Raw genomic sequence first — 22,088 nt, 5'->3', positions numbered from 1 at the left:
TCTGGCCACAGTCTACACTGTTTCATCTTTCTGTTTATTTACAGGGCTTCCATCCGGCAACGCTCCAAGTCTCAGCTTTCTTACCTGGTGCACGAACCTCCATTAGCTGTTGTAGATCATAAGCCTACTTATGAAGAAGATAGAAAGGTCAGGCACCAACTGCTTATGGGGGGGAATCGAAGAAGTCTCGCCTAGGGAACGTTGGGTACCCTTTAAGCCTGAGAATATGAGTTTTCTAGGTATATATCTAGCAGTGTTTCAAGTCAGACTAAAAGACAGAACATTAAGACCTAATGAAAACTCTAAATTTTACACAATATTTTAATGCAGATTAGTTAATTGATTACTTTTAAGAATACAAGGTAATGTAAACTGAACTTCTAAGGGTTAATTAAGAGTCTTAGACAAACTATTCTAACGAACAGAATGTGTGACTTATAGATATTTAGCAGATTATTTGCTCATATGTAGAAATCCTTTTATAAAAGTTAAGAATACCTAAAATGTTTTTTCTCAAATTTTAAAATTTCTTTCTTAAATTATAATAATTCTGGCAAAAATACCTTGATCAACAAAAGTATTTGAATAGGCTAGCCCTTATTACAAGTTATCAAAATATTTGAATTAATGGAGGCCAATTAGGTTTCACAGACATTTGTTGATTTCATACAATTTTATAATGGCTTTAAATACATTTAAAATAATACTATCAATTTTAACATAATTCAAAGTAGCATAAAATTAAAGAGCTAGGAGAGCAAACAACGTGTATAGCAATATACAATTTCTTCCTAAGGATGCAGGTATCCTGCTGTTGTAGACTTTGTCTAATTTTCACATAAATAGACCACCCATTCTCCTCCAAGCCTTTCCTCATTACTGCACGTTACGTGTCAGCCCTGATACTCATATGTTCATTCCCCTACCACCCTTCGTTAGAAAATTTTCATGGCAATTTTCTTATTGAGCCTTAATCAAAGTCATGTTGACTTATCCCCTTTCTAAATTATAAGCCTCTTGAAGTTAGTGATACGTCTTATTTGTGTTTGAATCAACTTGGTCACCTAACCCAGCACCTTGCACTTAGTAAGGCATCAGGAGATTTTAAAAATTAGAATGAAAAAATGAATTTCTAAAATAAAATAAAACCCCAACTGCAAGATTTATCAAAGCAAATAAGTCAGAGAATTTTTAAATTACAAGCACATCCATTATGCATGATATAATTTCAAATTGTCTTAAATAAAATTCCAACACGTGAATCCACTAGGCAGTAATTACAAACATTGGTTCATAATGGACAAATTTAGAATAAAGTAGAGTACTCTTTCTGACCTTATGAAAATGACAAGGGAATGATTGGGTTCTCTTTTGTTTTGATTGTATTAATACTGAATAAACAGAGGTCTCAATTTCTTTTTTTTTTTTGAGACAGAGTCTCGCTCTGTCGCCCAGGCTGGAGTGCAGTGGCACAATCTCGGCTCACTGCAAGCTCCGCCTCCCGGGTTCACGCCATTCTCCTGCCTCAGCCTCTCCAAGTAGCTGGGACTACAGGCGCCCGCCACCACGCCCGGCTAATTTTTTTTTTTTGTATTTTTTAGTAGAGACAGGGTTTCACCGTGGTCTCGATCTCCTGACCTCGTGATCCGCCCGCCTCAGCCTCCCAAAGTGCTGGGATTACAAGCGTGAGCCACCGCACTCAGCCAGAGGTCTCAATTTCTAACAGAGGCTTTAAATAAATTCCATAGAAGACTTTTTCTCAGGAGCAGCAGGATGAATCACAGTGAGAGAAAACACATTTAGCAAGCATAGTTTATTACTGTATCCTGCCACTAAAGACTCAACTGCTCTTCTAGTTCTAGAAATAGCTATTTCATTGAGTCCATGGTGCTGCCCCAAATAACTATAAGATGTATTATATAAGAACAAGAGTTTAATAGAGCTTCAGGGGAGAAAGAACCAAATATTACATTGACATTTCTATTGAACCATAACAATACCAATCATATTTAAGTTTTGCATTTTAATTTTTTCTAGTTTCTGGGTAAATATTTGACAATAAAAGTAAAAGTAAGAAAGGATGGAAAGAAGGGAGGGAGGGAAGGAAAATCGGACTTTTTCATTGTTGTTGTTCAAGCTGGTAGAGGACCTAGCATAGGTGTAGGGGACCATCAGATTCCCTGGACATCTGGAGATCAGATTCCCGTAGAGTTCTCTTGATGCAGGAACAATTCAGGAGGGAACCATTTAACTAAAAGGAAATCTAAATCTAATATACGGGCTAGTTTTACAGAGATTAAAATGTTTCATGTTATGTTCTACTAGTCAGCATTATACATTTAGAATAGAACAATTAAACTCAATTATATGTAGGCCAGCATACGTTTTAAAAGATGTGACTTTACGTTCTCTTTAGTTAAGGGAGATAGGAAGAAGAGATAAAAAAATGATAGGAGAGCCAATGTGATTATACTAAAGCTCCAAGGGGAAACGGTCTCCTATTAATACCACTGGTTCGTACGATAATTTTATTAGTCCTTTAGGTTTAAAAAACTAATGATTTCTGAAAAGAAGATAATGGAAAGGGGTTAATAAAATTTGACTTATGAAATTTCTAATCTCAAGTAACATTATATGGTAAAATGTTGCTCCGTTTTGGTATTTTAAAGTATTTTAATACTTAACTAAATTCCACAAGGCCGAGCATTGGTGAAATCCTTTCTTTTTCTCCTATTGATGGAAAAGGCCTAACCTTACCTTCTGTAGATGGGAAATATTCTCTTATGGTGCTAAAAGGTTGATTCACACAAAGGAGTTATCTCCACCTTGTGGTCCTGTGGAGTATTGACTCTAAAACTTAGAACCATTTCCTGAGAAGTCTGTGCTTTCACCCAAGGTCTCATGGTTAGTTGGCGACAGAGATGAGACTATACTCATTTATCCTTGCTCTCCAAGCAGTACTCTTAGCTCCTGTAAATGGGGTCAGGTGTTAGTTACAATGTTGACAATATTATGATTAGGGAAACCCACAGGCTAAAGGTTTTAGTCTCTAATATTTAGGCATCTCTTTCAGTGAAACTAAAACACAAGGCAGAACATGTATGAGATCAAGTCAGGATCAAATATTAGACACCCATAACTGTATCACAGATAACTTATAAGATAGGATTTAGGCATTGGTTAACATAAGACAGAGATGGGACCCATAAAAATGGCTATCAGTATTAGTTCATTTGAAAAATCTCTGCTCCTTTGTCATAGTTACCACCTTTTATCATCAAATCTTAAAGTTATTATTAGGGCAGGGAACCTCTATTGAGTGGAAGGCAGAAATTAGTGTAACAAAGTATAGAAAGCAAGACCTAAGATTTAAGTCGGAGGTTATTTTTTCCTCTGGCCTACACAGAAGATGTAAGAAAGGAAACTGAGAAAACCCAGTGTCTAGCACTGAACTGTGAATGCATCATAGTAGATGAGCAATTTTAAATAAATCTCTTGTTGCATGTATGCAGCATGGACATAAAAGTTTCATTCATTCTTTTATCCCATAAACATTGATTGTACACTGTGAAGTGCCAGGTATCACACTGGGGATGCAAAGATGAACAACAGCTATTGTTACTCTCCCTACTACAGAGCTGCTAACAGGCATTTCTTTACATGTGATTTTTTAAAAGTGCTATGCAACCTGCCAGTGCCACAATACAGGAACAAGGAAACACATATAAATTTTATAATTTTACCTGTCTGTGAGATTTGTCGTTAATTTATTAATCTTCTCTTTATATTTAATTTTGCAAAATCAGAGAGAAAAATATTTCTTTACAGAATGACTTTAATTATATTTTGTATTGTTTTCTTTTATTCCTCTCCTGTTCTTTTAGTAGAGATATCAAATAAAATGCAATCAAAAGTCCAATATTTAGGGACAGATTTTCTAGTTTTTGCATCATTCAAGCTGGACAGTTGCATTTTTTGAGGGAGGGGGTCAAACTTTAAATTCAAACTTTTAGTATAGAGGAACCAAAGAAAATTATTTTAATTAATTTGTATTTCTTGTTAGTGTCTCTTGGAATGAAAACCACTAGACAAGAATTACTTTGTATTGCTTTGAAATGTCCTAAGTGTTGTTGTTTAGAGTTAAGGATACCTTCAGGTATCGGTTGGGAAAATTTCTGTCATGTCAGGCTGTGGGTGGACCATCCTGTGGGGCAGTGCTTCCAGGAAATGATGGTATTTAATGTCACAAGGAAGCTGGCAGAATTTAATGAGTGCTAACAGTCTTCACAAGTTCCAAAGCCTACCCTTTGATGGTACATACAGCAAAGCTGACACATCTAAAACATACATTATACAATCCTAGCCATTTAGTGCTAAGAGGAGCCTTGGAGTTCTCACAAACTGAACTTTGGTTACCAGAATTACTTGATGAGTATTTTTTAAGACAGAGATTCACAGTTAGGCCTGCTAGATTGGAATTCTGGTGACAGGATACAGGAATCTGGTTTTTCAATCATCAACCCACATGAATCTGAGAGCATCCAGATCTGGATACCAACCACTCTCTAGAACAGAGAAGGGTTGAAATATTTTGCTCTATTGCAAGCTATTCAGTTAGTCTCACACAATTTCGTGATGCTGGCAGAATACATGAGCATCCTGAATCACAGTGTTCATATTCTTTTTTTTTTTTGGAGATGCAGTCTTGCTCTGTCACACGAGCACCCTGAACCAGAGACAAAGGACTTTATTACTCATAGCAATAGCAGTAGCCAGTGTTCAGCATTTGCACTGGCTCCCCAACCCAACCCCCAGTTCCCACAAGGCAATGCAAAGAGGGCCAGATGATACCAGCAAATGAAGTGAGTGTTTTAAATGAGAGGAAACCCGGGCTTGAGGAGCCTGACTCTTTCATAATGGGCAGATGGGGGCAGTAAGGTTTGCACTTCGCTTGGGATGAAGACACCTTCTTTGTCCTCCAAAACTGTTTGCTGTACAAATACCCTTGAAAAAATAACCTGAATGAAGGCAATCAATGCCTCTGTTCACAAGATGTGCAAAAACATGGGAGACTCAGAAAGATTGTTTCCCCAGAATTACTTAGTCCAAGTCTATCGTTTTAAGGATGAAATAACTGAGGTCCAGAGAGCTACAGCACTTGGTGATACACTTTACTGGTGGCCACGTAGTGCTTTTCCAAGAGCTCCATTTTTTTTATGCCTATTACACTCATGTTTTCCCAGGTACCCTTGTTCCTTTCTGGCATAGGTTGCCTAGAGCTAGTAAGCTGTCACAGGTGAAATAATTGAACAGAAGGACCTGCTGCATGAGTGAGCAGTTATGACAAAGTACAAATGGTGAGAGCAGGCCAAGAGAGAACTTGAAGTGGAGGCAGTACCAAATTCATCAGCAGTCCAAGTTGCCTTCCCTCATTTTATTTGACTTGCAACTGTAATGAAATGGACATGACACCAGACTTGCATTTAAATTGAATGTGGTCTTTGACTTTGTAAGCAAAGGGAAAATTTTTGAAGATCCTTGCTGTTGTCTATCCCTGCCGTTCTGCTCCCTAAAAGATAAATTACTGTGTTAATGAAAGAGAGCACTAATTAAGCTTTATTGTCGATTTGCTGTAGATATTTTAGTAAATGTTAATAGAAAAGCTTTTAAAAATCAATACAAATCTATATAAGCTACTTAAAATCCTTTCTCAAAGTGGGTAATAAATTTAACAAATTAATGAATTAATTACCCTTAAGACCAAACATGAGTAGTATCCATAGCAAGGAAAAATGACGGCCAAAAAAGACAATGGAGGTCCATGTATAATATTTGCCTTTGAGAAGATAAAAAATTGCTAGCTCTGACTTTAATGGCAACTAAAGAGAAATGCTGATGAATGTCCACTCTGTGTGAAGAAAATGTGCAATTTAGAAATCCAAATGCAGTACTACTTACCTCTGGGTACTAATTAAGGAAAACCTTACTGAAAACATCTCAGTGATAACTGTTGACACCACTTAATATATTTTAAAAATTATTTTGTCTTATTTCATATATACTGGCCTGCCTTAGAGCTTTAGCCAGTTACTACATTATAGAACCTTGACATTTATTTTTAAAAATTGAAAATTTCACCAGTCCTCACAGGTATAAATACAACCGTAGCAAAGGTTTTCTTTTTTTAATGGGAGTTATTTTTCTCCAAGATCCAACGTATTTATTACTGTCTGAGAGTTAATACACATGTAATCATGAAATGAGAACTATAATGTCACCTTCAAATGCGTATTCCCTCAGTTCAGTTTTTATTCAAGCCACAGCAATAGTTTTGTTCAAAACGATTCCTCAACAAACCGCCATATCCCGTAGACATTTGAGGTCACTCATAACTAACCGAACTATGACTCTTAAATCTATGAATGTCAAAGGATCTGCTGCAAAATGTCTTGAGTACATGCAAAATGTCTTGAGTACATTTAGATGATTAATATAACCCTCTCTCTGCTCAAGGACAAGGACATCCCTGTGCAGGAAGAAGTTGAACCTGCCCCAGTTAGGAGGATTCTGAAATTCAATGCTCCAGAATGGCCCTACATGCTGGCAGGGTCTGTGGGTGCAGCTGTGAACGGGACAGTCACACCCTTGTATGCCTTTTTATTCAGCCAGATTCTTGGGGTAAGTACACAGCTGGACTAGCTTTCTTCTTCTCATACCTTTTATTTTATTATTTTGATAAGTCCGCTCTTTGTTTTCATGTATTTAGCTCTTTTCTGTTAGTTCATTTTTCTCATCTCTAAAGAATGAAAAATTTCCTAAGCCTCCATCACATAGAGGGTAAGAAGGCAAAGCTGAGAACTCTCATTTGGGCTGGCAGGGTGCTCAGAGAGTCATCGTGCCTATAAAAAAAAATGGTACTATCACTGAAAATTTTGTGTTAGAAGTGGGCAATTTTTCTAGTAATGTATATCAAACCTAATCAAAATGCAAAGTGGATTCACTGAATAATACAAAAGGCTTTTAGGGAAATTTTGATCTTGCTGAACAGCAGAGGTACAAAGTTTGACTTATATAGCAGGTGTTAGTGTTTGATGTATGATTCTCCACTGATTGCACTATTGAAATAGGAATGTGGATAGGAAGCAGAAAAAGAAAGAGAGAAGTAAAATAAGGCATGGTTGAAAACTAAGCTTATTCCAATTTTTCACTTTCTAGAATTTCTTATATTCTCTATCTGACTTTATTGCTGTAATCATCATAATAACTATGAACATGTATTAGGCAATATCTAAGCACTTTATGTACAATAGTTCATTTAAGTTTACTAACAACGATCTAAGGTAGGTATTCTTGTTATTTCTATTTTACAAAGGAGGAAACCAAGGCACAGAGAGCTTAGGCTAGCAAGTGGTGGAGTTTGGATTCAAATCCAGCCAGTGTAACTGTAGAGCCAGGTTCTAGTAAAATCTTGTCATTGCAAGATTAGTTATCAAAGTTTGATCATGGAAACAGTACTGAAAGATGGCTGACTAGATGCAGGCAGTATGTGCCTTCTCCATGAAGAGGAATCAGAATATTAGGTAGATACTTACATTTCGAACAGATTTTCTGGGCTAGAACATTAGGATTCATCAAACAAGGGATGGGAAGCACCAGAAATAAGAAAGGAGAGGATCTGAGGCAGCTTACCCAGTTGGGGACTGCCTGAGAGCCACAAGAGGCTTTTGGATATGGGCAAACAGTAAGAGAGAAACATCCAGGGCTCCAAAATGGGCTTTTACAATCTTGGCTATGGGATAAATCCTTGACCCACTAGGGCCTTGTCCCTGACATGAAGAGCTGCCTAAAGATTCCACGGAGATGTTACTCCAAAAGGGAAACCCACACAGAATCACACTGGCATCCAATCCTGGAGCAGCCTCTGTCAGGCATCATTTTGAGGGCCTAGATGCCAGGAATATACAAACATGCACTGCCTCTTCACTGCTCCAAGGAGAGAGAGGGGAGACTAGATAATCCCATCGCCCCTGGGAGGATCCCTGCCACCCTGTTGTGGTCTACTGTTGAGACTGAGTCATGAACAGACTCAGAGTAGTATCATACAAATATCACACTACTGCATGAACCCAAAATCAAAGCCAAAGTATTTTTTAAAAATCTCCCCTACAAAAGCAAATTCAAAAATTGGAACAAGCAACTGATACATCAGGTACACAGATATCAATGGAAGGACATAGGAAACGTGAAAAAGCATGGAAATATGACACCACCAAAGGACCACAACAAGTGTCCAGCAACCGATAATGGTTTGGCTTTGTGTCCCCACCCAAATCTCATGCCAAATTGTAATCCCCACATGTTGAAGGAGGAACCTGGTGGGAGGTAATTGGATCATGGGTGGGTGGATTTCCCCCTTGCTGTTCTTGTGATAGTGAGTGAGTTCTCATGAGATCTGGTTATTTAAAACCTTGTAGTCTTCCCCCTACGCTCTCTCTTCCTCCTGGTTTGGCCATGTGGAGACATGCCTTGCTTCCCCTTCACCTTCTGCCATGATTGTAAGTTTCCTGAGACCTCCTCAGCCATGTGGAACTGTGAACCAATTAAACCTTTTTTCTTCATAAATTACTCAATCTCAGCATCAGTGTGGCCTGGATGTGAGACAAGAGTCAAAAAAGATTATTTTGGAGCTTTACGATTTAATGACTGCCATGCTGGGTTTTGGACCTGATAGGGCCTGGAGCACCTTTGTTTTGGCCAATTTCTCCCTTTTAGAACAGAAGGATTTACCCAATGCTTGTACTCCCATTGTATCTTGGAAGTAACTAACTTATTTTTGATTTTACAGGCTCATAGTTGTAAGATACTTGCCTTGTCTCATATGAGACTTTGGACTTAGACTTTTGAGTTAATGCTTAAATGAGTTAAGACTTGGGGGACTGTTGAGAAGGCATGATTGTGTTTTGAAATATAAGAAGGACATGAGCTTTTGGAGGGGTCAAGGGCGGAATGATATGGTTTGGCTCTGTGTCCCCACCCAAATCTCATGTCAAACTGTAATCCCCACATGTTTAAGAAGGGAACTGGTGGAAGGTGACTATATCATGGGAGGAGATTTCCCCCTTGCTGTTCTCATAATAGTGAGTGAGATCTCACAAAATCTGATAAAAGTATGTAGCACTTCCCCCTTCACTCTTTCTTCCTCCTGCTTTGGCCATATGAAGATCTGCTTGCTTCCTCTTTTCTTTCCATCATGATTGTAAGTTTTTTGAGATCTCACCAGCAATGTGGAACTGTAAGTCAATTAAACCTCTTTTCTTCATAAATTACCCAGTGTCAGGAATAGCAGTGTGAGAACAGTTTAATACAGATACCAATCGAAAAGAATTTCTTGAAATGCCAGGTAAATAATTGAAAATATTGATTTTTAAAGATAACAAAATGCAAGAGAAATCTGAAAACCAATACAAAGAAATCAGAAATCAATTCAGGATATGAATGAGAAATTTACCAAGGAGACAAATAGCATTTAAAAAAAATAAGCAGAAATTCTGGAACTAAAAAATTCATTGAAGGAAATACAAAATACACTTTAAAGCTTAAATCATATACTAGACCAAGCAGAGATAAGAATTTCAGAACTTGAACACATGTCTTTTGAAATAATCCAGTCAGACAAAAATAAGGAAAAAAGAATAAAAAGAATGAACAAAGCCTTTGAGATGTCTTGGACTAAGTACAGTGACTGAATGTGGACTAAATAAAGCAACTGAACTTATGAATTATCAGTATCCTGAAAGGGAAGAGAGATCAGAAGATTTAGAAAGCATATTTTTAAAAATCATCAATAACAACCTCCCAAGTCTGTCAAGACTGTTAGACAACCAGTTCAGAAGTCCAGTGATTCCCCAGGCAAACACATTATAAAAAGGAATTCACCATTATATATTATGTTCAGAATGTCTAAAGTCAAAGTAAAAGAAAGAATTTTTCAATTAGCAAGAGTAAAGCATCTACTCATCTATGAAGGAAACCCCATCAGACTAATAGCAGACTTTTCAGCAGAAACCTTACAGGCCAGAAGAAAAAGAGATGGCATTTTCAAAGTGCTGAAAGGAAAAAAAAAAAAAAAACTGTCAGCCAAGAATTTTGTATCCTGCCAGAATAAGCTTCATAAGTGAAGGAGAGATAAAGTTCTTCCCAGACAAGCAAACATTTAGAAAAATTATCACGACTAGATTGGACCTACAGGAAATGCTCAAAGGGGTCTTAAACATGGAAACAAAAGGTCATTGCTCACCATCACAACAACACATTGAAATATAAAACTCACAGTTCATATAAAATAATCACACAAGGAAGAAGAGAAAAAAATAAAATGGCATAACAGAATTTCATCAAACTACAAAGACAAAAAAAACAGAGAAAAAGCAGGAAACAAATAATTTATAAAACAACTTGAAAACAATCAGCAATATGACAGGAGCAAAGCCTAACATATCAATATTAACCTTGAATGTGTGACTCCCAAAAATCTGAGACAGGTCCCAGTTAATTTAGAAAGTTTATTTTGCCAAGATTGAGGATGTGCACCCATGACACAGCCTCTGGAGGTCCTGACAACATGTGCCCAAGGCAGTCAGAGCACAGTTTGGTTGTATACATTTTAGGGAGACATGAGACATCAATCAACATATGTAAGGTGAACATTGGTTTGGTCTGGAAAGGCAGGACAAGCCAAAGTGGGGAGGGGTCTTCCAGGTCATAGGTAGATAAGAGACAAGTGGTTACATTCTTTTGAGCTTCTGATTAGCCTCTCCAAAGGAAGCAATCAGGTATCCCTTTATCTCAGTGAGCAGAGGGGTGACTTTGAATAGAATGGGACTCAGGTTTGCCCTAAGCAGTTCCCAACTTGACTTTTCTCTTTAGCTTAGTGATTTTGGGGACCCATATTTTCCTTTCACAAATGTAAATGGATTAAATGTCCACTTTTAAATACATATTGGAAGAATGGATTAAAAAATGTAATCCAACTAAATGCTGACCATAAGAAACTCACCTTACCTGTAAAGACACATATAGACTGAGAGTAACGGGATATAAAAAGATATTCCATGCAAATGGAAAGCAAAGTTGAGCAAAAGTAGCCATACTTACATCAGATAAAACAGACTTTAAATCAAAAATAGTAAAAAAAAAAAAAGACAAGATAATTATATGATAAATTCAACAAAACGTTATAACAATTCTAAATATATATGAACTCAACATCAGAGCACCCAAATTCACAAAACAAATATAAGCAAAACTAAAGAAAGATAGATTGATACAATAATAGTGGGGGAATTTAACACCCCACTCACACACTAGACAGATCATCATGTCAGAAAATTAGCAAACAAACATTGGAGATAAACTGGACTTTATACCAAACTTAACAGACATTTACAGAACATTCTACCCAACAACTAAAGAAGGTACATTCTTTTCATCAGGATATGGAACGCTTTGCAATATAGATCAGATATTAGGCCACAAAACAAGTCTTAATGAATTTTTTAAAAACTGAAGCCATATCAAGTATCTTCTCAGGCCACAGTGAAATAAAACTAGAAATCAATACCAAGAAGAAGTTTGGAAACTATACAAATACATGGAAATTAAACAGCATGCTCTTGAATAATCCTGGGTCAATGAAGAAATTAAGATGGAAATTAGAAAATTTTTTGAAATGAATGAAAATGAAAACACAACATACCAAAACCTGTGGGATACAGCAAAAGCAGTGCTAAGAGGGAAGTTGATAGCATTAAATGCCTACATAAAAAAAAGTAGAAAGATCACAAATTAACAATCTATCATTGCACTTCAAGAAACTAGAAAAAGAAAAAACCAAACCCAAAGTTAGCAAAAGAAAAGAAATTACAAAGACCAGAGCAGAACTAATCAAAATAGAAACAAAAAAAACAAAGGAGCAATGAAACAAAAAATTGTTTCTTTGAAAAGATAAAATTGATAAACTGCTAGCTAATCAAGAAGAGAGAAAATCCAAATAGACACAATCAAAAATGAAAAAGAAGACATTATAGCAGATACCATGGAAACATAAAAGATTATCACAGACTATTATGAACACCTACACTGGAAAACTTAGAGGAAATAGATAAATTCCTGGAAACATGCAGCCTACCAAGATTAAATCAGGAAGAAATAGAAAACCTGAACAGACTAATAATGAGTAGCAAGACTGTGTCAGTAATAAAAAATTTCCTAACAAAAAAAATAAAAGCCCAGGACCAGAAGGATTCACAGCTGAATTCTACCAAACAGGCAGAGAGCTAATACCAATCCTCCTGAAACTATTTTAGAAATCCAAGAGGAGGGAATTCTCCCTAATTCATTCTACAAGGCCAATATCACTTGATACCAAAACCAGACTAGGACATCACAAAAACAGAAAACTACAGACCAATATCTCTGATGAACATAGGTGTAAAAGTCCTTAACAAAATAACTGAATCCAAGAGCACATCAAAAAGATAACACACCATGATCAGGTGGGATTTATACCAGGCATGCAAGGATGGTTCAACATATGCAAAGCAATAAACATGATATATCACATAAACAATATTAAGGGAAAAAATTATCATTTCGATAGATGCAGAAAAAACATTCAATGAAATTCATCATCCCTTATTGATAAATATTCTCAATAAACTAGGCATAGAAGGAACATACTTCAACATAATAAAAGCCATACAAACCAACAGCGAACATCATACTTAATGGGGAAAAGTTGAAAGAATTCTAAGAACTGGGACAAGATAAGGATGCCAATTTTCACCACTCTTATTTAACATAGTACTGGAAGTCCTTGCCAGAGCAATCAGGCAAGAGAAAAAAAATAAAAAACATGCAAATTAGAAAAGAGGAAGCCAAATTATCCATGTTTACTGATAAAATGATATTATTTATAGAGTACCCTAAAGACTTCACCAAAAACTCTTAAATTTAGTAAGTGAATTCAGTAAACTTTCAGGATACAAAATTAATTTACAGAAATCAATAGGGTTTCTATACACCAATATTGATCTAGTTGAGGACCAAATCATGAAGTTAATCCCATTTACGATAGCTACAAAAAAATACTTAGGAATATATTTAATCAAAGAGGTGAAAGAGCTCCCTAAGGAGGACCACAAAACACTGATAAAAGAAATCACAGATGCCACAAACAAATGGAAAAACATCCCATGCTCATGGATTGGAAGAATTAATAACATTAAAATGACCATACTTCCCAAAGCAATCCACTGATTCAATGCAATCCCTATCAAATTACCAATGTCATTTTTCACAGAATTAGAAAAAAACAATTTTAAAATTCACATGGAACTAAAAAAAGAGCCCTAATAGCCAAAGCAATCCTAAGCAAAAAGAACAAAGCTAAAGGTATCATATTATTTGGCTGACTAAATTTTTCTACCAAGGTATACAAATAGACACATAGATCAATGGAACAGAATAGAGAACCCAGAAACAAAGCCACATACCTAAAACCAAGTTATCTTTGAAAAAGTCAACAAAAATATTCACTGGAGAAGTGACACCCTACTCAATAAAAGGTGCTGGAAAAATTGGATAGCACATGCAGAAGAAAGAAATTAGACCCATACCTCTCACCACTTACAAAATTAACACAAGATAGATAGAACACCTAAACATAGACCTGAAACTATAAAAATACTAGAAGAAAACCTAGGAAAAACTCTTCTAGACATTTGCCTAGGCAAAGAATTTAATTCAAAGTCCTCAAAAGCAAACACAACTAAAACAAAAATAGACAAATGGGAATAAATTAAACTAAAAAGCTTTTGCCCAGCAAAAGAAGCAGTCAACAGAGTAAACAAACAACTAACACAATTGGAGAAAATATTTACAAACATTGCATCTAACAAAGGGCTAATATTCAGAATCTATAAGGAACTCAACTTAAGCAACAACCAAATAATTTCATTAAAAGGTAGGTGAAGGACATGAGCAGATATTTTTCAAAAGAAGACATACAAGCAGCCAACAAACATGAAAAAATGCTCAACATCACTAATCATCATAGATATGTAAATTAAAACCACAAAGAGATACCATTTTACACCAGTCAGAACAGCTATCTTTAAAAAGTATAAAAACAACAGATGTTAGCAAAGATGTGGAGAGAAAAGAATGCTTATACACTGCTGGTGAGAATGTAAATTATTACAACCTTTATGGAAAACAGAATGGAGATTTCTCAAAGAACTAAAAATGGAACTACCATTTGATCCAGTAATCCCACTACTGGGCTGTATTAGGGACAGCGTTCTCTAGAGGGACAGACTAATAGGATATATATCCATATATATATACACACACACATACACACATATATATACATATATAGGAGTTTATATATAGGCATTTATAGGATATATATCCTATTTTGTGTGTGTATATATATATACACACATATATATGGGAGTAATAGGATATATATCATTTTATATATATATAGGAGTTTATTAAGTATTAACTTACATGATCACAAGGTCCCACAATAGGCTGTCTGTAAGCTTCAGGGGCAGGGAAGGCCAGTCTGAGTCTCAAAACTGAAGAACTTGGAGTTCGATGTTTGAGGGCAGGAAGAATCCAGCAGGAGAGAAAGATGTAGGCTGGGAGGCTAGGCCAGTCTCGCTCGTTTACATTTTTTTTCTTCTTGCTTTATATTCACTGAGAGCTGATTAAATTGTGCCCACCAGATTAAGGGTGGGTCTGCCTTCCCCAGTCTGCTGACTCAAATGTTAATCTCCTTTGGCAACACCCTCACAGACTCACCCAGGGGATCAATACTTTGTATTCTTCAATCAAGTTGTCACTCAGTATTAGCCATCATATGGGCATATACAAAGGGAAAGAAGTCATTATGTCAAAAAGATACCTGCACTTATATGTTTATTGTCACACTATTCACAATAGCAAAGACACAGAATTGATCTAAATTTTTATCAACAGAGGATTGGATAAAGAAAATATAATATACCATGGAATACTACTCAGCCATAAAAACGATGAAATCATGTCTTTTGCAGCAACATGGACAGAACTGGAGGACATTACCCTAAGTGAAAAAATTCAGAAACAGAAAATCAAATGCCACATGTTCTCACTTATAAGTGAGAGCTAAACAATGGGTAAACATGGACATACAGGGTGGAATAACAGACACTAAAGACTTCAAAAGGTGGGAGGATGGGAGGGAGATGAAGGTTGAAAAATTGCCTATTGGGTACAATGTTCACTATTCAGGTGATGGGTGCACTAAAAGCCCAGACTTCCATATGCATGTAAGAAATCTGTGCTTGTATCCCCTAAATATACAAAAATTTTAAAAAGTTAATTTTAAAAAAGAAGCAGTTTAAAAAAACGTGATCATGTTTTCTTAGCTGAAGTTCACACACACATATACACATAAATCCTTTGAGGTCCACAAGGAAGGAAACCTAGAACTGTCAACTTGTACAAGGTGACACTGCCATTAGGTGATGGGGCCAGGACTAGAGCCCAGGTTTACCAAATCCTAGTCTATAGAATTTGCCAACATATCACATTGTCAGAGCTTAGTAAATGATAAAAGCTTACATTTTAGTTCCCTACTCCATTTCCTTCTCTCACATCACCTCTCCTGACTGTAAAAATGACCCCACAAGCATGAGTTGTACAGAAAAACCTGGATAATCCACAAACAAAATCAAGTCCGTTGTGTAAGGAGGGCCCCAGCCACCACTGTAGTTTTCGCATTGCCCCCTTGTGGTAAATGAAGAAATCACATTCATTTCAGAAAGGTAGAGAATCGGAAACACCCAACTTTGATTAACTGAATTTCTAGTTATATGGTGCCATAACCTTTTATGCTGAAAATCTTTGAAATAATTCATATTTCTTGATTTCCTAGTAGGTACAATATCCAAATATAAAATGAATCATCTTTTATTCCCTCAACTGATCTGCATTGATTGTCTTCCCCAGACATGGTGCTGGGGACTGGGGAATGCATATCAGTTATGATGCTTTCCCCAGTGGAGTTTTCAGTCTGTGAGGAAGATAACATCAACAAAAAAAACCCCACTCATCATTCAACCAATATTTACCACCTATAGTTTTCCAGGCATTGTAACTAATGTTGAGCATAGAGTAGAGGACAAGAAAATCATTGTGTGTTTGTGTGTTGTTTGCACAAAGCTGACATTCTAGTAGGGAGAAGCTGGGGAAATGCATTTCACTGGGCAATGATGTTAGTGTAGAAGGTGTAGGGAATAGGATTGGATTGGAAAGAATCCAAGCCTATGTCCTGGATGTTTGCTTTTTAAAAGAAATCCAAAATGTCAGCTTCTTTGCTGATTGTTGCTTTACCTCTTATAAAAGCAGAGTAAAGAATATACTCACCAACTCCACCCAAACTGTGCATATGAGCTGCTGTGGAGAGTTCTGACTTTCCTGTCAGGAGATCTTTCTTCTGAAACTGGCTCTTCTAGTTACTTACCACATTCTGTATGCCCTGGCATCATGTCATACCTCTTCTCCCTGTCTCCATTTCCTACAAAATGAAGGATTTAAAAGATGATCTCTAAGATATCTTCCAGCTCTAGTGGTCCATGAAATGGCTAAGTTAAAAAAAAAAGATTCAACTATAATTGCTGTCCTTCTTGGGCACCTGCTTGGTCATTGGTGGTGACAATATTCTCTGTGTTTCTTCTGGTGACAACCAGCAACCTTAAGATGGACTTAGAGACTTAAGGGCTGCAGGACCAGAGTAGGCAGCATCTAGTTGATGAAATCCAAAGTCTGCTCGTCGTTCTTGTTCTCACAGGGTTATATTTGCTAAGAGAATGATGCTGAACAAACCACTATTTTTCCTCTCTGGTAAAGTATGTTGTCTCTTTGCATAATTATCATGTGTTCATTGGTAAACTCATGATGCTTTCTTCTCACAGGGTATAATTGTGAGTCTATTTATAATTGCTCTATTTTCCTTCTGACGTACCTAAAGGGCACAATGTGCACATTTGGTGTATTGAGACCACACTGTGGGAATGGACCCAGCAAATGATTGGGCCTTATTAGGAGCCCAGTTGCCAATCTAGCTAAGCCTCAATATACATGTAAGGCATAATTTGTCTGCTTCACTTTCCCTGTGTCTATTTGACTTGGAAAATGTGCCAATGTTCCAAGCACAGCACTTGGGATGTAGCATGCTGGGAAAAAAAAATGGATGTGAGAGTCGCCAGCTCTGGATTTGTAGTAGGTCTCTACTCTGCACTATCTGTATATATTCGGGTGAGTGATTTATCCTTGATTAATTTCCTCATCTGTATAAGGAGCAAGAAAATCTACCTCACTAGGTTGTTTTGAGAATCATAATTCCTAATTTAAGTTAGAGCAGGTTAATCTACACATTTGACATGTGGTACATAGCAAAAGGTTAATGAATGTTAGTTTTCTCCTTAAACAAATTTACCATTACAAAAATAGCAAAGATGTGTGCCAAAACTACAGCTAGTCAAGGAAGAGAGGAATCTATGGATGGATAGCCCTTGGAGTTGCATTTCAACAATAAGAATATACAAAGAACTCATGGAGCAGAATTTTGTGAAAAAAGATTATGGATAGAGAGATGCCCAGTCTTGAATTGGACAGTTGTATGAATTTTAACATTAGCTAAATGCTCTTTTGTTTTTTAACACTGAGAAGGTAAGTAATACAAAAAGCTAAAAGAGCATACCCAGAAGAAAACCACCGCACCAGAAGCCAAAAAACAGGCATTTTCTTATCTAGTAATAACCACTAGCTTAATGAACTTGAACAAACAACTTGATGTTTGGGGCTTTATTTTCCATGTATAAGAGTTAAATGGGAAAATCTGCGGTTCTATAGACCATCGTTATAAAAGGTGACCTTGAGGAATGGGGATTGTGGCATCGCAGTTTGGGGTTTCAGGGTATTTGCACAGTAATTTTTAAAATATTTATCTTTAAATTTTTGAATTTTTAGACTCTGTAAACTTATGAGTTAGCTATGCTTGGAAGAATTACTGTGCTACTTTCTGAACCCACTTTTACCAGTATTGAGCACCATGAAGGCCCTAGAAACTTCATCCTACAAACAGTAAAATCTCATTAATTTAGAACCCCTCCTACTCACTTTGCAATTTGCCATAATTTGAACGGGTCACTCTTGCTTTACAAAAAAAGGATTTGTTAATGGAGTCGTACATATTGTTGCCAAGGAGATTTATTTGGCAAATAGTAGGTACTTAGTAAATATTTTTGAATAAATGGTTTCCTTTGAACAACTGTTTGTTGACACTGTTTTAATGACTCAAATTAATTCAGGAAAATGAATAAAGATGTATTGTATAGCTCTCTAATGCATGCTTCTTCTGACCTTCCCAGTTCCCTCACCTGGCCTAAATTACAAAGGTTCTGTTATGCACAAAATCCATTTCACCACAAGGCAATGTCATTGGAGTATGTTCTTTCATTTTTCTTATTGCAACAAGATCCTCAGTTACTTGAACAAATGTCTGTAAATTCAGAATATGTTTGAGTGTAGTTTACTAAGCATTATACACAAAAAACTCCCACTCACAATGGCCATAGTTTTTTAGGGGGTGGGGGAATGTTTCAGCTTCTGGTGAGTTAGAGGCAACAACCTCAATATCAGATAAATGACATTTTTTTCTCTCCTAAGGCAATTCCAGTCAATGCTTTGATAATTTCTTTTTTAATGCTGTATATTCTATAAAACTAATTAACCGGCAAATTACCTGAATGAAAGTCTTATTTTCTTTCATTTAGTAATAGAGAAAGATATAGGTCAAAATATTAATACAACTTTGAGTTTTGTCCCAGACAACATTTCCAGATCTCGATTCCCTCCCTCCCTCCCTTCCTTCCTTCCCTTTTTCCTTCATGACTCCCTCTCTCCTTCCCTCCCTCTTTGCTTCCTTTCTTCCTTCTTCCCTTCCTTCCTCTCTTCCTTCTTCTGTCCCTCCTTCCTTTCCTTCCTTCCTTTCTTCCTTCTTTCTCAGCTTTATTACTTAAATGATTTAAGTCATTTCATCATCCTTTTCATCTGCGTCGATGAAAAACCAACACAATTGCCTAAAAAGGCAAAATAAAATAACAAGACAAAAATTCTGTAAGTCATCACCATTGGTTTTCATTCACCAGGTTTTCCGCCCCACAGAGGACTGTAGTACATCGTCATCATATTCATAGCTAACTTTCGTTTAATTACTAGCATGTTTAAAGTGGAACCATTATTTAAAAGACTTTATTTTTTAGAGCACTTTTAGGTTTACAGCAAAATTAGAGGAAGGTGCAGAGATTTCCCATATACCCCCTACCCCCCTACATGCATAACCTCCCCCATTATCAACATCTCCCACCAGAATGATACATTTGCTACAGTTAATGAACATACATTGACACATCATTATCACAGATCCACAGCTTACATTAGGGTTTACTCTTGGTGTTGTATATTTTATGAATTTGGACAGATATATAATGACATGGTAAGAAAAATTCATTTTAAACATGTAAATAGATTTATTTTTCTATTTATAATAACAAAGTTACTTCCTTGCTTACTATCTTTCCAAGACTTTTTCACTTCCTGATAAAGAGGAACAAAGGTCACAGATCAATGGTGTGTGCCTACTTTTTGTAGCAATGGGCTGCGTATCTCTTTTCACCCAATTTCTACAGGTAAGAAATGTTATTTTTCAGTAAGTGATTTAGTTATTTTTCCTTTTTTCTCATTAAAATGTCTCTAAAATCTCCTTCTTCATGTTTTAGGGATATGCCTTTGCTAAATCCGGGGAGCTCCTAACAAAAAGACTACGTAAATTTGGTTTCAGGGCAATGCTGGGACAAGACATTGCCTGGTTTGATGACCTCAGAAATAGCCCTGGAGCATTGACAACAAGACTTGCTACAGATGCTTCCCAAGTCCAAGGGGTGAGCTATGGGAGGGGAAATAGAAGTGTATTAACTGCATTGGCATTCTTTCGTTAGAGCATCCTGACAATCACCTGCATGTTTTCTATGGAATAGGGACCAGTGGGATTGGGATATCCTAAAGCCACATTTTCCACTGCTTCTAACACTGACAAACAGCAGCTAAAGCACGGTGTCTCCCAGGCAGTGCCCAGAATCAGTATATGGCATGCACCAAAATCTGTCAGGGTTTTGGATTTCCTCCGAGTCTAACTTTGCTGAGACTCATTTCTGAGTCTGTTTTCAGGCCCAGAGGCTCAGCTTCAACAAGATTCAATACCGCCCCCCAGAGGGTGGGTGAAGAGGGCAAGGAAGTCTCCTTACTCACACAGGACCCCAGAGTGTGGTTTAGCCTTATGAACAGAGAAGCTGTCCTGGGCAGCCTCTGGAGGAGCCCAGGGGGAAAGAAACTGGGGGAAAGTAATAAGCGATTTTTATCTAGAATCTTGAAGGCGTCGAAGAGCTGACTTTCTGATTAAGGTAGACAGAGCTGTGGTGTGTAAACCCCAAAACCTACAGCCTTGTTCAAGGGGCTTATGCACATGATGAGGCTAGAATTTTATAAAACCTGGTGTTTGGATTGAAGTGAAGAGAGCCAAATTTCCCTTCCAACATCTCTACCCACTTTCTGTGAAAATTAAAAAAAAAAAACCCTAACTTAAAATTATTTTAAAAAGGAGAAATAATATGTTAATAAATTATTTAAAAAACAAAACCAAAGGAAAAAATTTTACATACAATTTTAAAACTGAACTATGATCTGTGAGGCCCTTGGAAGAAAAAAACTCACTGGACTGATAGTGCTGTACTGTAGCATGTCTCAACTCCTAGACAGTTTAACCAAAAATACCAAAAATGATATGGCAGAATTTCAACGGATCATGGAATCCTTTTACTCACCAGGAAATCCCTGTAAATAGGTCACTTTCAATTCATCTAGGCTTTTTCTGTAAGCACATGTGTTTCCCATAGACTTAGGGTTACACTCTACATATGTGTTGCAGTCTTTCTTTTTTCCCCTGAAATAATCTAAGGTGAACATATTTTCATAATTATGTATTCTTCTACAATAGATTTTTAATGAGTGCACAATACTTCATTCTCATCTACTGTCATGTCTTAAAGGATTCTCTAGTTACGTTTTTCCCCTAGGTTTTTTTCCTCCTTATAAGCAATTTATATCATTTTATATCGAGCTTCCCACATCCTTGAGTATATTCTTAGTTCTCAAAATTTAATCACTGAATCAGTGTATAATCATTTTGGAAGATTTTGATATGCATTGCATAACTGCTTAAAGAAAGTTTGTTCCAATTTCACTCTCATCACTGGAGTACTGTAGTCTACTCCCCTTACTCTTGAATTTAGGCTAAATACATAAGTCATAATCTTATCTATTCTATTTTTGTGTCCTTCAATCTGCAAGGAGCTTTTGAAGGTTATTTACTATCACTAGAATTCAGAGAGTAACATCTAATTATCTTACAAACACTCATCTTTTTAGAAAGAGGATTTTCTCAGAATTTTTCTAATACTTTTGTTGTTTTTTAAAAAACAAGATTGCTAGCCCAGGTCAAACTTATCTTAAGATTAGTGTGAGGTAGATTTGGCTTTGTTTTCTTGAAGCTGGATAGAAAATATTTCAAAAATATATTTTTAATATAGATTACGTTTTCTACTGGTTTGAAATGTTTCCTCCGATTGTGAATATTAACTTCCCATATATACTTAGAACTAACTTTGGAGATTCTCTAGTCTGAATTGATCAATTTGACTTATTCTATTTAAAACCTTATTGTTTTAATTCATAATTTTTTAAATTTTTATAGATAGATACCAAGTAGGTGTATATATTTATGGGGTACATGAGAGGTTTTGGTACAAGCATGCAATGTGAAGTAAGTGCATTATGAAGAATGGGGTATCCATTTCCTCAAGCACTTATCCTTTGTGTTACAAACAATCCAATTACACTCTTAGTTATTTTTAAAT

At 36.4% G+C, this 22,088-nt stretch overlaps 1 protein-coding gene across 1 annotated transcript in view; it reads left to right on the top strand.

Moving 5' to 3' along the window:
- ABCB11 (ATP binding cassette subfamily B member 11) overlaps nucleotides 1-22,088 on the top strand; it is a 109,061-nt gene that overhangs the window by 68,067 nt on the left and 18,906 nt on the right. Inside the window, exons 18-21 of the mRNA XM_030803110.1 lie at nucleotides 45-147; nucleotides 6,514-6,678; nucleotides 19,701-19,805; nucleotides 19,896-20,057. Of these exons, the coding sequence (XP_030658970.1) occupies nucleotides 45-147; nucleotides 6,514-6,678; nucleotides 19,701-19,805; nucleotides 19,896-20,057 (535 nt within the window). The remainder of the gene's footprint in view (nucleotides 1-44; nucleotides 148-6,513; nucleotides 6,679-19,700; nucleotides 19,806-19,895; nucleotides 20,058-22,088) is intronic.

This window comes from Nomascus leucogenys, chromosome 22a (genome assembly GCF_006542625.1).
Source record: "Nomascus leucogenys isolate Asia chromosome 22a, Asia_NLE_v1, whole genome shotgun sequence".
Lineage (NCBI taxonomy): Eukaryota > Metazoa > Chordata > Mammalia > Primates > Hylobatidae > Nomascus > Nomascus leucogenys.
Note: the sequence above shows the minus strand (reverse complement) of the source record. Positions and strands in the feature narration are given on the sequence as shown.